The following is a 16,595-nucleotide window of genomic DNA, read 5'->3' on the forward strand; positions in this document are numbered from 1 at the left end:
CCTTGTGACCAAGTACTTTTCCCAGCTCTAAGAGATTATGGTTCTATGGATGGGGATAGGGCTGGGCAGGGGAAGAACTACTTATCCCTAATGCCTAAGCAATACAGAATCATTTGCACCTTGATTTTAATCCTCTCTGACAAAGTCCTTTTTAAGGAAACCCATCAATCTCTTTTTCTAATAACAGTGGTGACTATGCCTTAAGCAAAAACATAGAGTTTACAAAAGGCCTCAACCAAATCCTGCAAGAGTTCTCCGAGACTGCACAGGATAATTATGAAATGAGTAAATGCCCCAACCAACTTCACTTTTGCATGTGGAATGTGAATACATTATAAATTCAATAAATGTTATTGAGCGTTTACTATGTGAGAAGCATTGTGCCAGGTGACAAAGATGGAAACCTGGATCTGGAAGGAGCTGAGAAGGTAGACTGGAGTAGGAAAGATTTCAGATGGAGGAAACAGCATATGTGAAGGTAAAGAAACATGGAGGAACATGGAATATTTGGGTATTGGTGAATATGGGACATGTATACTTAGTGAATTAGGTGATTTCAGTAAGAAGCAGAGAGGAAGTGGGGTAACAGGAATTGAAATGATACTGTCACTGGCTTCCTAGACTAAAGAACGTGAACTTCAGGGGAGTTCCCTGCTGGCCTAGTGATTAGGATTCTGGGCTTTCACTACTGTGGCCCAGGTCCAATCCCTGGTTGGGGAACTGAGATCCTGCTAGCCATGCGGCTCAGCCAAAAAAAAAAAAAAAAAAGAATATGAACATCAGTATGTAAACCATGCAGAAACCAGTGAAAACTGCTCCCATTCCCATGACAATACAAGCCTTTTTCATGTGTTAGAAAATTGCAGAAGCAGTAGGGATGGAGGGGGAGATATGGAATATAAGATATATCAATATTTAGAAAGTAGAATAGATAGGAGTTAATGAATAGTAGAACAGAAGATGAGGGAAAAAGAGGAGTTAAGAGAATGTGCAATAAACGGAAAGGTGGAGGAGCAATGTAAAAAACTCAACTGAGACCGAAAGAGGCTTAAGTTGAGCTGTTCAGAAGTAGCTGGAAAGAAAAAATAATGTATAGCTGAAATCATGAGACTGAATGAAGAGTCAGCCAGTTGGTAGGTTTTATTTATACAAACACACCTTCCTAAGTTCCTTTATTGTGGAAGACAATAAAGGAAACAATTACAACAGGACACTATGGCAGAGGTATTCGTAGGTTGCCTTGAGAGCACAAAGCAGCCCTCATGAGTGACGAACATATGTGGAGAAATACAGTTTCCCTGGAAAATGATAAATTGAGTTTTAACCAGCAATTAAGAGTTAGCCTTTTGGGCTTCCCTGGTGGTGCAGTGCTTGAGAGTCCGCCTGCCGATGCAGGGGACACGGGTTCATGCCCCGGTCCGGGGCATGAACGGCTCAGCCCCCTGAGCGGCTGGGCCCGTGAGCCATGGCCGCTGAGCCTGCGCGTCCGGAGCCTGTGCTCCGCAACGGGAGAGGCCACAACAGCGAGAGGCCCGCGTACCGCAAAAAAAAAAAAAACAGTTAGCCTTTGGAGATGTGGAAGTACATTCAGGGGAGAATGACCAGCAAAGTGCTGGAGTAGGCAAAGGCAGAGATACAAGAGAGAACACACAGCAGGTTAGGGGAGGTACAAGTAATTCAGTATGAAACAGAGAATGCCAGTGAGAAAGGGGTGACAGGTAGGTCTGGAGACAAAGCAGAGGAATAAGTGAAAGAAGAGAGATGAAGCAGAGAGGCTAATTTCGAAGACTGTGTACACCTAAGTTGAAGAGAGCAGTTCTGGGAGCTGAGAAAAAACTGGCCTATTGCTCCTTCATGATCACAAGCTGGGAGCAGTCCTGTTACCTACTGTTACCACTCAGAGGAAAAAAAGGAGGTACAATGTTGGAAGTTGAAAATAGTTTCCTCTTAATCTTGTGATGGAAAAAATAGTATGAGTTTAAACTGATCAGAATCAGAATACTAGACTGAGCTTCACCACAGAAAAGTTAAATTAAACTGACTGACTTTCCTCGTTCTTTCCTGCTTCAGATACACTCATCTTCTGTTGCACTAAAACACAAACCAGCCCATGTTTATAAATTCTCACACTAAATTAAAAAATAAGGAAGCAAGTGTGCCTCAAATGAAGCAAACCTTTTATTTCCAGAAGCCCAAGACAAAATAAAAGAAACTTACTCTGAAAATGAGACTGTCTAACCAAGGTTTCCCATTTCTTTTGCCTGCCTTAGTTCATTCTCTGAAAGTGTATTTGGCATACTCGTTTGATGCTGGCAGATGCAAAAGCATAATATAAAAATTGTGTTCATTCTCCTTTAACAATGATTAGCTCATGTTCAAATATTTTTGCTTAACATACTGGCAAAAATTCTTATAATGGATGATTTCTTGAACTTAAGCTCAGGAACGTCACTGCATTTACAACCAACATTTTATTTTATTTTTATTTTTGGCCGCCCCGCGCAATTCCCTGACCAGGGACTGAACCTGTGCCCCTGGCAGTGAAAGCGCAGAGTCCTAACCACTGGACCACCAGGGAATTCCCACAACCAACATTTTCAACTTTAAAAGCAAAACACCTTGTAAATTATTATTTGAAAAACCTATGTTTTTAAAATGCCGTTAAGTCAAAAGTTAGGCATGTGTTTTTGTGAAAAAAAATAATAAAGGCTCAAGGTCAAAAGTGGCTTTATCGCTTTACGGTTGTGCTACAAAAGACAGTCCACTTGGTCTTGAAGTCTCAAGTGCCCCATCTGAACGTGGAGGACAGTATTGCTTGCCTGATAGCTGTGAGGAATGAAAAGTACTCATCTGTGTTAAAGTTCCTAGAAGAAGGCCTAGGAAGTAGTAGGTGCCCAATAAATGTCAAATGAATCTGAATTTTAGAAGCAAAAAATTAAACATTGTGTATATTTCAATTTTTAGCAAAATTATATTTTAAAGTTACTCCACAATAATTATGAAATTTCTGTAAATTTTACTTTCTAAAACCATCACTAACCCCAAGTTTGAATGGTTCTTCTATGAAAGTTGTAATCTTCTCGTAATTAGAAGTTTAGAAATTTAATGAGTTGAAATGCAACAAGGCACAGATGCCTTATTATACCAACTAGTTAACGCAGTATTTGTTTTCTACATTAACTTTACTTGCTAATCAAAAATACTGCTTTCTCCCAAACATCAAAATAAAATCGCTGATTGTGCAATGGTAAAACCAACAATACCATGTCCGCAACAAGGCCACCTGAATTTTTTTTCATGAGCTGGCAGTGTCCAGGGAAAATATAAGACTCCATATACCTTTAAGTCAGTTCTCAAAAAATTCAAGTGCAGAAGCCATGCTCTGTACACCCCAAGGCATATGTATATTAAGTTGTACATGCTAAGCATGCCCATGAATATCTTTGTTTTGCGGGGGGGGGGGGGGTTGTGTTTTTTGGGGGCGGGGAGTTTGGCTATGACACTCGGCTTACGGGATCTCAGTTCCCCAACCAGGGACTGAACCTGGGCCACAGCAGTGAAAGCCCGGAATCCTAACCACTAGGCCACCAGGGAACTCACACCCATGAATATCTTTGCATGTTGAACATCTGAGCTGATTCATCTCCCTGAGTTAAGAAGTAAGTCTGGTGCTAAAGACTATTTAGGACTATATATAATTGTATATGTTTTCAGATGTCCATAGCAACTAGGAAATCCTGGGGAAAAGACTATTTAGAAGCCCTTCTAGGGACTTCCCTGGCGGTCCAGTGGTTAGGACTCTGTGCTCCCAATGCAGGGGGCACAGGTTCAATCCCTGGTTGGGGAACTAAGATCCCGCATGCCGCACAGTGCAGCCTGAAAAAAAAAGCCCTTCTATTAGAACACAGTGCTCCCCATTAGCAGCCTAGGTCCAACACAAGTTACTCCTACCTCTTCAATGGACATGAAAGCTCCACATTGGTCTCCCTGCTTTCTTCTACTTTCCCTAAATGCTCTACCAAAGAGTAGCCAATGATCTAACCAAATCTCATCTGATCATGTTAACCCCCTCTTAGCCAACAAGCTTCCAGAGAGGCCCATTGCTTTTAGCACAATGCTTTTTCATCAAAGTCCTCGTAACATGGACTACCTCTCTAGTTTCAATCTCTTACCATTCCCCTAAAACCCTGAGCCATATTTAACAAACTACTTTAGATTATGGATTTTGTATATGTGTTTATAGTAAAAACTATATAAGGCTATTTATTTCTATTTGTTTTCCCATCAATAGAGCCCTACTTTGTATTATGTACTCCACTAGTTAAAACAGATAAAAAATTAGGAATAGGAGGTTCAGAGAACTATTTGTGCCTGCCCCAAACATCATTAGAAAAATCACTGTGCCTAACCTAACCTGCCCTCTCACACTCCTTCAGGTCTGTGCCTCCAGTTTTCCTTTCTGTTTCATCTTTGCTTTAATGACAGCTGGTCCTTCAAAGCTCAAGTTAGGCTCTATTCGCAGAGCAACTATCTGTAAGGCTACTGCAGTACTTGTCACTCTGCAGTTCAGTTGACTATTTACTTCTCTATTGCCCCATCTGAAGGCACACACTGTGCTTTGCACCTCTGTTTCCTCAGCCCCAAGGACAATGCAGGCTGTAGATTTGTTGAATGGATGGCTATCAGCACCTATGGAACTTCTCAGCTGTACAAAACTGTACAAATTAGGAGGCATCAGAAAGGGAAATGTGGAATTCTGGCAGGGCATTTCAGTTTATAAGGATTCAGAGATTATTTCCTCTCCCTTCCCTTTTTCTTTCCAATCTAGTTCATGCTATCTGCTCTATTGTCTACACTCAAAAGTAATGGTAAATCTGAACTCTTTTTCATTTTTAGCTCTTAAAAAATGTGTTACGCTTTCCTACCCCTTTACTCTTCCATTTTATTCTCTTAAACTTTTTTGGTGGAACAACACGCTCACATAAAAGTATATAAAATATACATGTACAGCTTAATGAATAAAGTGAACATACATTTAACTACAACCAAGGTCAAGAAATAGAACAGTCAACTATTTCTCCCTCCAAAGGCTTTCCATTCCCCTTCATTTTAGATAACTGTGGGAGAGAATAAAGAACACCTCACAGTTTTTTGGATCAGCCCCTGAATTCATATCTCTGCATGATCCTGGGCTACGGCAGGTAAAGAGAAGCACTAAGATGCCAGGGTACATGTGTATTTCTATCTGTGATTATGTGTGAGGGCATGCCCCCACAGGCCAAGGCACTGGTTTAAAGCAATCTTAAAAGGTAGGGTAAATCTATATTTCTAATGGTAAACACTCTGCTGCTTAGTAAAACAGTACTCTGCTGCTTACAGCTTAAACCAAACCTTAACAGGAAACCACATAATTTTCAAGACACAAGTTGCAAAACAACACAAATTTAAGACCAATTACCTATATTTGCTTCATCCCCATTGTGGATAGGAAAGATGCTTTAAGTGAAAAGTTGGCATTATGGGGTCACACAGTCCCAGCCACCCAATAGGCTCATTCCATTCAACCAGAAGAGGGGTTCTCTATGCTCACAGCAGGCATACAACAGGGTAGCACATATATGCTCTCTGAGTGAGAAAGCAACACCTTCTCACATACAACCCCCTGGAGAGAGATGGGGAAGGGGAGGGGGGAGGGCTTTACACCTGCAAACTCCTAACTCTATCAGCGCCAGGACTGGGAAAAACAGCACATATTTTAAAAAAAGAAAAAAGGTTTCCTGATAAAGCCAGTAACTTTTTTTTTTTTTTTTTGGCTCACGGGCCCAGCTGCTCCGCAGCATGCGGGATCCTCTCGGACTGGGGCACGAACCCGCGTCCCCTGCATCGGCAGGCGGACTCCCAACCCTGCGCCACCAGGGAAGCCCCAAAGCCAGTAACTTTTAAAGAAGGATGTTCTTAAGCCATTTTTTTCTAGGAGACTAGTAAGTGTAATGACTCAACATCCAAGTCTTTGTCTCCTTAATGGACTGAGTCAAGCCCTAATGACTGTATAAGCAAACTGCTTAAAAGGGCAGGTGTCAGAATTCTTATTCTTCTTGGCAGAAAAACACCATAAGCACAAAGTGTTGTCATACTAATTAAGGCATCTCAACTTCAAGGCACATCTGTCCCTGGGCCTTTGGATAATCAAAATGACCACTAAAAATAGAACAGTGGTATCTCCAATGGGGCAGATATGAGCCACTCCCAATCCTAAGAGATTCCAGCGAGATGTGACCTGGGATGCACATGTCTTACAATACCATTGAATGTCCATCTATATGTAACCATATGTTTTAAGTTTTTACTCTATGTTCTATTAAGGTTAGTAGACAAAAGTAATTAACAGACATTTAACTCTTGGCCCATAGTGAAAATCCAGCTAGCTGACTAGCTAACTGAGGTCTGGCAGGGAAGAAAACTGCTCTCCACGTCTAAAAAAAACACTGCTTGCGTTGAAACTCCCTGAGTTTCATGATGAACATCTTGGTATTTTTTTTCAATTTCCTCATCACCAAAAGTAAGCCAGCTCTGTCTGTCAAGATGCCCAGGCTGCATGGCAGCAGTGTCAAAGGCTGCCATTTGCTTCAAGGCACTGCCATATGCAGGAGCACAACATTTTGTCTCTGGAAAATAAACACATCTGCCTTTGCCAGTGTCCTCCCACTGTGCCACCCATCTGGAGCAGGTGAGCTGGAAGGCAAGCCTGGGCATGGGTGAGACGGGGGTGAGCAGGGGAGATGAGGCCTCAAGGGAGATGGCACATGGAGGAAGAAGGCAGTGCTGTGTCATGTCACATCCTGCTAACCACGTTTGCCAAAGCTTGTGAAATTACCCTTGTTAGTGATATTTTAATCACATGTAACAAATGGTTGGTTGTTTTTAGGGGACAAGACCTGCAAAGTCAAGGTTCCACCTGGGCCATCTGTTCACAAGGGCACATGACCTCACTGATACCAATAAACAGATATCTTTGGGCCAGCCACCAAAGGCACGAGGACAATATTGTCCCTTGAATAGAAGGCTCAAAGCAACAGGGTTCTTCTAGGACAGGACCACACAATACCTGCCTACTATTAACCAGACCAAACACACTCAAATTCAGGCCAGAGTGCTGAGACGAGTCACGTCTGGAAATGACTGATACCTGAAATTCTCTCCTTTATATTCTTTCCCTTTCACTGAAAAAAATAAATTCAAGTCAGGTTATGGTCCTGACATCAGATCTTTTTTTTTTTTAAATTGAAGTATAGTTTTGATTTACAAGATTGTATTCATTTCAGGTATACAGCAAAGTGATTCAGCTATATATATTTTTTTTTTCAGAGTTTTTCATCATAGGTTATTACAAGATCTTGAATATAGTTCCCTGTGTTATATAGTAAATCCTTGTTCCTTACCTGTTCTATGTAGAGTAGTTTATGTCTGTTAATCCCATACTTCTAATTTAACCCCCACTCATCCCCTTCTCCTTTGGTAACCATAGTTTGTTTTCTAAGTCTGTGAGTCTGTTTCTATTTTGTATATAGGTTCATTTGTATTATTTTTTTAGATTCCACATATAAATGATATCATAAAATATTTGTCTTTCTCCACCTGACTTACTTCACTTAATATGATATTCTCTAGGTCCATCATTGTTGCTGTGAATGGCATTATTTCATTGTTTTTTTACGGTTGAGTAATATTCCACTGTGTATATATACCACATCTTCTTAAACCAGTTGTCTATTGATGGGCACTTGGACTGTTTCCATGTTTTGGCTGTTGTAAATAGTGCTGCTATGAACATCAGGGTACATGTATCTTTTCGAATTAGAGCTTTTGTCTTTTCTGGAAATATGCCCAGGAGTGGGATTGCTGGATCATATGGCAACTCTATTTTTAATTTTTTAAGGAACCTCCATAGTGTTTTCCATAGTGTCTGCACCAATTTACATTCCCACCAACAGTGTACAAGGGTTCCCTTTTCTCCACACGCTCTCCAGCATTTATTATTTGTAGACTTTTTGATGATAGCCATTCTGACTGGTGTGAGGTAATACCTCATTATAGTTTTGATTTGCATTTCTCTAATAATTAACAATGTTGAGGGCTGCCCTGGTGGCACAGTAGTTGAGAATCTGCCTGCCAATGCAGGGGACACAGGTTCAAGCCCTGGTCTGGGAAGATCCCACATGCCGAGGAGCAAGAAAGCCCGTGCACCACAACTACTGAGCCTGTGCTCTAGAGCCCGCGAACCACAACTACTGAGCCCGTGTGCTGCAACTACTGAAGCACGTGTGCCCAGAGCCTGTGCTCCACAACAAGAGAAGCCACCACAATGAGAAGCCCATGCACCACAAAAAAGAATAGCCCCCGCTCACCTCAATTAGAGAAGCCCGTCCGCAGCAACAAAGACCCAACACAGCCAAAATTAAATAAATACAATAAAGAAATTTATAACAAACAAACAAACGAAAAAACAATGTTGAGCATCTTTTCATGTGCCTGTTGGTCATCTGTATGTCTTCTCTGGAGAAATGTCTATTTAAGCCTTCTGGCCACTTTTTAATTGGGTTGTTTGTTTTTGTGATATTGAGTTTTATGAGCTGTTAGTATATTTTCGCTATTAACCCCTTGTCAGTAGCATCATTTGTAAATATTTTCTCCCATTCCGTACTTTGTCTTTTTGTTTTGTTGATGGTTTCCTTCACTGTGCAAACGCTTTTAAGTTTGATTAGGTCCCATTTCTTTATTTTTGCTTTTATTTCTTTTGCCTTGGGAGACTGACCTAAGAAAATATTGCCACAATTTATGTCCAAGAATGTTTTGCTTATGTTCTCTTACAGGAGTTTTATGGTGGCATGTCCTGTATTTAGGTCTTTAAACCATTTTGAGTTTATTTTTGTACGTGGTGAGAGGGAGTGTTCTAATTTCACTGATGTACATGTAACTGTCCAGCTTTCCCAATACCACTTGCTAAAGATTGTCTTTTCTCCATTGTATATTCTTGCCTCCTTTGTCATTGATTAATTGACCATAGGTATGTGGGTTTATTTCTGGCTCTCTATTCTGTTCCATTGATCTATATGTCTGTTTTTGTGCCAATACCACGTTGTTTTGATTACTGTAGCTTTGTAGTATTTGACATCAGATCTTTAAATCATGCTATTTGGGAGCTGGAAGAAACCATAAAAATTACCCATATGCTTTTTCTCCCAAGGTTTTTCATCTAGCTCATGGGAGAGCTAGTGCTATACCTCCTGCAGCAGGGATCTTTCAATTATACTAGTTTTCAAACTTCAGTAGGAAAGGGACAGAGAAGTCACTTTTTCAAATAAAATCTTACATGGAATTCCTATATATAAAATAGATAAAAGTTGGGAATGCTCTGGTGGTCCAGTGGTTAGGACTCGGTGTTTTCACTGCCAGAGGCTGGGTTCAATACATGGCCAGGGAACTAAGATCCCACAAGTCATGCGGCATGGCCAAACAAGAAAAAAACAAAGCAAAAAAATTAAAATAGATAAAAATTGAGCTGATTTATATGAAACAGAGCTAAAGTTTCATTACACTGGTCTGCCTTGGTGAGTTTCCTGAGGCAGCTTCATGTCATAAAGTTTGAAAACCACCATACCAGGCTGGATGATATTTTTCCAACATTATTTCTATTGTTTGCTTGCTAAACATTTACAGGTATAGCCCCATAAGAAGATAAATTACCAAAGGCTCATCAAGCACTTCAGAAAAGGTTCTCTGAAAACACTTTGGCCAGTGAATAGCAGTATAGTAAAGCCCTGAAGATTACACACCATGGAGGCCAGGATTCTACCCTAAGTCTTGTCACAAACTCTGCGTTCCCCAAGTATATCAAATCCGGCTGGTTCATCTCTCAGTTCCCACATACGTAAAACGGAGATCTCCATGGATAATAACAGATAATTTTAGGGCATTCATATGGACTACATCAAATGTGCCACATAATTCATTTCAAGCAAGAAATAGCTCCATAATTCATCACTCTCCCTTCTGTAGCCCATTAATCAAACCATAAGAAGTTAAACAAGCATCATGCAAACTATGCCTGTAAGTCATTACAAATTTTTCAAAATAATCCTGTTAAAAATCTAGCAGTTCCTTAATGATGGAGTCATTTATTAAATACTTATTATTTTTCAGGGAGTTACCATTCACTCATTCAAAATATATTTTATTAAATTTATTAAACCAATGGCATATATAATTTGCCACAACTGATCACTCCTTCCTTCTTAACAGATGAAGAAAGTGAGGCTCAGGAAACATAAGTAACTTATTCAAGATTACACAAGCTAGTACATACCAGAGAAGAGACCAGAACTTTGGTATATCTGACTCCAAAATCCATGCTCAAAGAAGCCTCATAAGCATTTAAGATTGCGGGAAAGGGCTTCCCTGGTGGCGCAGTGGTTGAGAGTCCACCTGCCGGTGCAGGGGACACGGGTTCGTGCCCCGGTCCGGGAAGATCCCACATGCTGTGGAGCAGCTAGGCCCGTGAGCCATGGCCGCTGAGCCTGCGCGTCCGGAGCCTGCGCGTCCGGAGCCTGTGCTCCGCGACGGGAAAGGCCACAACAGTGAGAGGCCCACATACCGCAAAAAAAAAAAAAAAAGATTGGGGGGAAAAAAATATTTGAGATTGGGGAGTCAAACCTATAGCAAAATCCTAATAAGCCCTTTCTCGTTCGTTGGGGTCTAACCAGGAGCAGACCAACTTAATTGTACACATGCGTCTAAATAAAAACTAAAACGAAGGCTCTTGATTTTTTCCTCCAATCTGTGTGTCTTTTTCATCTTCTCCTGCTGATTTCATATCTTTAATTCTTACACGAAGAAGTAACACCTATTCATTAAGAATACTTTAATAAAATTCCCTTCCAGTGTATAAATGCACAATAACATTTTCAATGGTATATGTGGACCTAACTGGATGACACTTATTCAGCAAACATTTATTGAACACCTACCATGGGCACATATTTATACCTTAACTGTATAATCCTATGTGGAAATCTTGACTTTTTAGTAGAACTGAACATTTCATGCCTCCCCAAATGAACAAGCACACTTGTACGTTAGTCCAGTAACTAATAAAGGAGACAGTATGAAAGAGTATGGTATTTGAAGTTAAGAGTCTTACTTCAGCCTTTTATAGATGATATATGTGCCTCTGGTATACTTGGACACATAAGAGAAATATTCCTCTCGTATACTTGGACACATAAGAGAAATATTTAACCCTTCTATTAACCAGTCTTAGCATCTCTGTAAGCAAAATGGGACTAACTCATCTTATGGTATCATAAGAAGCATTAAATAAGGTCCCATATATGGTTATCTAGGATAGCACTGTCCAAGAAAACTTTCTATGATGATGAAAATGCTCTATACCTGTAATGTCCATTATGGTAGCCATTAGCCACATGTGGCTATTGAGCACTTGAAATGTGGCTAATGTGACTGAGGAACCAAAGTTTTTTAAAGAAACAAAAATTTATTTCTCTTTCAAAGTCCAGGAGACTCTCACCTAGGAACTGAATTTTAAATTAAATTGAAATAAAATTTTTTATTGAAACATAGTTGATTTACAATATTATATTAGTTTCAAGTATCTAACACAGGGATTCAATATTTTTATATATTATACTCCATTTAAAGTTATTACAAAATAATGGCTATACTTCCCTGTGCTGTACAATATATCCTTGTCGCTCATTTATTTTATACATAGTAGTCTGTCTCTTAATCCCATACTTCTATCTTGCCTCTCCTCTCTTCCCTCTCCCCACTGGTAAGCACTAGTTTGTTCTCTGTATCTGTGAATCTGTTTCTGTTTTGTTATATACATTTGTTTTATTTTTTAGATTCCACATATAAATGATAAGAGTACTTGTCTTTCTCTGACTTATTTCACTAAGTTTAGTACCCTCTGGGTCCATCCACATTGTTGCAAATGGCAGAATTTCATTCTTTTTTATGGCTGAGTAATATTCCATTTTATATATATATATATATATATATATATATACACACACACACACACACACACATATGTCATCTTTTTTATCCATTCATCTATTGATAATTTTAATTATTTTAAATTTAATTAGCCACATATGACTAGTGGCTACCATACTGGACTGCGTCAATCTAGAAAAAAGCCTAGCACATAATAGATGGTCAATGTTGGTTTATTTCTATTTTCCTTATCAATATCAGTATCCCACTCTTTACCAGCAAATCAGTTCAACTAAAATAGCACAACAATCTCCGATAGGAAAATAACTTATAGCTATTAAATTGCTTCTTTGACCAAACAGTAAGAGCAGCATAAAAACAAAAGTGAATTTATTAATTAGGTCTATGTGCCATACACTGTGCTAACAACTTCGCATGATTACCTCATTTAATCTTTATAAACTCTATGAAGTAGGTGCCATTATCTTATAAGTAGGGAAATTAAGCTTAGAATTTGTCCAAAGACACATAGCTAGCAAGTCAGTGGGCAGATTTAAACCCAGGCAATGTAATTCCAGACACTGTGTTTAACCAACAAGCTAAACCACCTACATCTTAAAGAACCAATTTACAAACAATTGGCAAACAGCACAGTACACAGCAAACCGGAAATCAAACAATTTGAGCTACAGACACAAAGTTACACATGCTAACTGGCTGACTTAAAGTAAGTCTCATGTGCCAACTGGTGTGACTATACAAATGTACCAAATCTAGTGACTTTTTAGTTATTAGGAAGACTGAAAAACTACCATCACCTCTCTCTCCATAATAAAATGACTGAAATATGAATTAGTATTTTAGAACTAACAATCTATTTTGACTGGAGGGTGGGGGAGCAGGGATTGGACCTAGAAGCACAAGGCAGAGGTAATCAATATTTACAAGAGCCCCATGTCACTGTCTACAAGGGATATTTATTTGTTAAGACATCAAACATTTCTGCTAGGAGATTAACCGGATTCACTACATTTGCATGAAGCACATTGCCACTCTTATCTCAATTCTAAAAGAAGCTTAACTCACTTATGTCTGTAGCATTTAAGACAAGTGTTTATTGTGCCCAAAGCTGGAATTCTTATTCCAATTCTGCCTGACAAGTCAGAGGAATATTTTACACAACAAGCCACAGCACACTCTTTACTGAATACCACACGAAATTCTAAGTGGCAGGAAAGGTCATATGTGATTCATTTTCCTCTCTGGTGGAGAAATGAACAAAAAAGGCCACTGACCTTTCACCCAGATCAAAACAATGCATGTAAATTTGTCTCCTCTCCCCTACCCATCATGTTTCTAGCTTCTCTTCAAACTTCATAATCCTTCATATTGCACAAACCCCTTGGTCAAAGACAGAAAAAGAGATCCTATTTATTGAAGATAACTAATGAGAACCTACTGTATAGTTCAGGGAACTTGACTCAATGCTCTGTGGTGACCTAAATGGGAAGGAAATCCAAAAAAGAGGGGATATATGTATATGTATAGCTGATTCACTTTGCTGTACATTAGAAACTACAACAACATTGTAAAGCAACTATACTCCAATAAAAATTAATTAATTTAAAAAAGAGATTCTATTTATTGAGTTCTCAGTTCAGCATTATTAGGCACTAGAAAATAAACTGCTTTAAAGATCTGTAAAAAATAACTAAAATAAACCAAAAGCCTGTACTTGTTTTGATTTCTGTCATAACTCAGCTTAATCAAGTCCAGATGGAAAAAAAAAACAACAAACTATGTTCTATAAACATTACTGAAAAACCAAGGAGCTGTCAAGGCAGAGCAGGCAAGTAATTATGGCACCATTAGTGTAGCTTTTGCCTGACCTGCTGTGTGACCTGCAGCTAATCCCTTTGCCACTTTATGCTTTTCATTCCGTATCACTGATAGAGAATTAACTGCTATATATCTCAGCGGACTAGTGAGTAGATTAAATTATTAAGCAAAATGCTTTGGGCAAAAGTCACATGAATGTTAAATATTATGATTTACAAGCATTCATTTTCCTAGCACTCCTGCAGGGTTAGGAAGTTATCTCGATTTCATAGATGAGTAAACAGGCACAGGGGGTAAGGTCACATGGTAAAGCTCCGTTTACAAAGTCCCTGTGGGAAGGGAATACACACCTTTAGCAATCATACGAACATTCTTAGCACATCCTATACAATCTTTAATACAGTCAAGGCTTTTTTTCCCCTTTCTTTCTTTCTTTTTTCATTCAATCCTTAACTTAATGTTGCATCTTTTAACATGCTGTCAATGGAACAGTGACAGCTCTAAGGTAACAACAAGGCCAGAATAAGTGAGAAAGAATAATTCTGTGTGCATAGGCAAGAAGAGTCATTGAAAGACACAGTTAATCTCAAAATGAAATTTGCATTATTATTTTTAAGGTTTTATCTCTACTACCGAGTAATTCAACCATGGAAATACGAAACATGGTTTGCTATGAAAACACTGAAAGAAAATTAAAAGGCCATCACAGGGCCTTCCTGTTGGTGTACCCCATCCAAATTCTCTGCAATGTATATTCACCCTCTGGGCTTTAATTAGCAACTATGCAGAAAGAAAAAACAAATCCAACAAGACTGAAAAATAACAAGTAGCAATGGTAAGGGCTCACGAAGGCCAAATAGGGCAAAAATACTACTCGTGTGTAACAGGAACAGAAAAGAAGCACAGATTTCTCTGCTCCTAAGGCTGCTTGCTATATTGCTTACCCGACTCCGAAGATAGTCAGCCAGGTTTCGGCGAGTGAAATTAGCTGCTGCTGTGGGAGACAATTCATAACCTGGTATGAAAGATAAATAATCATATTTAAAGTGAAGCAGAAGGAATATCAGTACCCAAATCCTTCCACTACTCCTGTTCTTACAGCCTACCACCCTCTGGACATTCAGAGTATACACCGAATAAAGAGTGCAATCATACTTCTTGTCAACGGCTGTGAAATAGCTAGTTAGTACTGGCAGTAATTACTGTTCATAAAACAGAACCAAGGTAATTATTCTACAGTGAGATCAAATTCATAGCCTTGCTCAAGCTATTCCTTCATCAACAGACTGTGGTTTCCTCTGTAGAAGGAAAGAGGTACAAATACACAGGTGTTGGAAAAAAAGAAAGAGGTCTTGAGATGACAATTTTTAAAATTTATATAAAAAGGGATATCGGGAAAAGAGAGGCTGGAAATTAGGATAGCCTCAGAGACATACTTTATAAGGTTTTCTTTTCTTTAAAAAAAAAGACATTTTATTAAGAAGTGTAATATTTTCAAAAGTACAAGCCACAGGGAAAAAATGTTTCTATCACTATCTACAATATTTTAAAAATAGAGGATCTCGGGCTTCCCTGGTGGCACAGTGGTTGAGGGTCCGCCTGCTGATGCAGGGGACACGGGTTCATGCCCCAGTCCGGGAAGATCCCACATGCCGCAGAGCGGCTAGGCCCGTGAGCCATGGCCAGTGAGCCTGCGCATCCGGAGCCTGTGCTCCGCCATGGGAGAGGCCACAACAGTGAGAGGCCCGCGTACCGCAAAAAAAAAAAAAAAAATAGAGGATCTCCAGCATAAAACCTCTAAATAAAGTTGTAATGCCAGCAAAAGTACAGCCCAGAGGAATGGCGTCAGGTGTGCATTAACAATGCACTCACTTTGGGAATTAATTCCCCAGTAAAATGGGGCTAGTGCCAAAAGACACAAGAATGACCCACAATTCAGTAGACCCACACAGAATATGCCAGTTTGGAAAGAGAGCATGTGGTTATTTCCTACAACATTCCAAACACCAGTGTCACAGCAGGTAAGATGTAGATTAAAATTCTAACAAATATTTATACAACAGCTACTATGTTTCAGGGTCTATGCTAGGTGCTTTCACATACATTACTGAATTTCATCCTTATAAAAAGTCTACTAGTACATGTTAAACTATGATGGAAGCAATTCTGAATAAGCAGGAATGCTTTTCAATTCTCTACCTGACCCTCTATAAACAGTACGAAGGATTTGACAATTATCTTAAAGACAGAAAAGTCTGATGCCTGATCATCTGCATATAGATTTTTCTTTATTTCCCTTATTTTGGCTTAGTTCTTAAATTTTAATATGCATAAGAGTTACTGTGTAAGGATACATGCACAAAACTATACTTGACAGGTAACTTAAGGGTTTTTTTTTTTGGCTGCACCACACAGCATATGGGATCTTAGTTCCCCGACCAGGGATCGAACCCACGCTCCCTGCATTGGAAGCGTGGAGTCTTAACCACTGGACCACCAGGGAAGTCCCCCGCTTAAGGGGCTTAGTCATATACAATTTTTAGTATATGACTTACCTTAATTTTAGTCACATACAATTTTTGTTTTATGCACTGACTTTAGACCCTGACAGCTACGTAACAGAACCTCTCTTGTTTATTCCTCCTCCCTCTCCTGGGACAGGACAGTGAAGTATTGCTCTACTGACTGTACTTCAGAAACACTGGCATCCTTCGCAGGCCATGCAAGCAATAAGTAGAGTC

The 16,595-nt window shown here is 39.4% G+C and overlaps 1 protein-coding gene across 1 annotated transcript in view; it reads right to left on the reverse strand.

The window, feature by feature from the left end:
* Positions 1–16,595, reverse strand: part of PSMB2 (proteasome 20S subunit beta 2) — a 37,326-nt gene that overhangs the window by 14,845 nt on the left and 5,886 nt on the right. Inside the window, exon 3 of the mRNA XM_060019181.2 lies at positions 14,799–14,869. Coding sequence (XP_059875164.1) covers positions 14,799–14,869 — 71 coding nt within the window. The remainder of the gene's footprint in view (positions 1–14,798; positions 14,870–16,595) is intronic.

Source organism: Delphinus delphis, chromosome 1 (assembly GCF_949987515.2).
Source record: "Delphinus delphis chromosome 1, mDelDel1.2, whole genome shotgun sequence".
Lineage (NCBI taxonomy): Eukaryota > Metazoa > Chordata > Mammalia > Artiodactyla > Delphinidae > Delphinus > Delphinus delphis.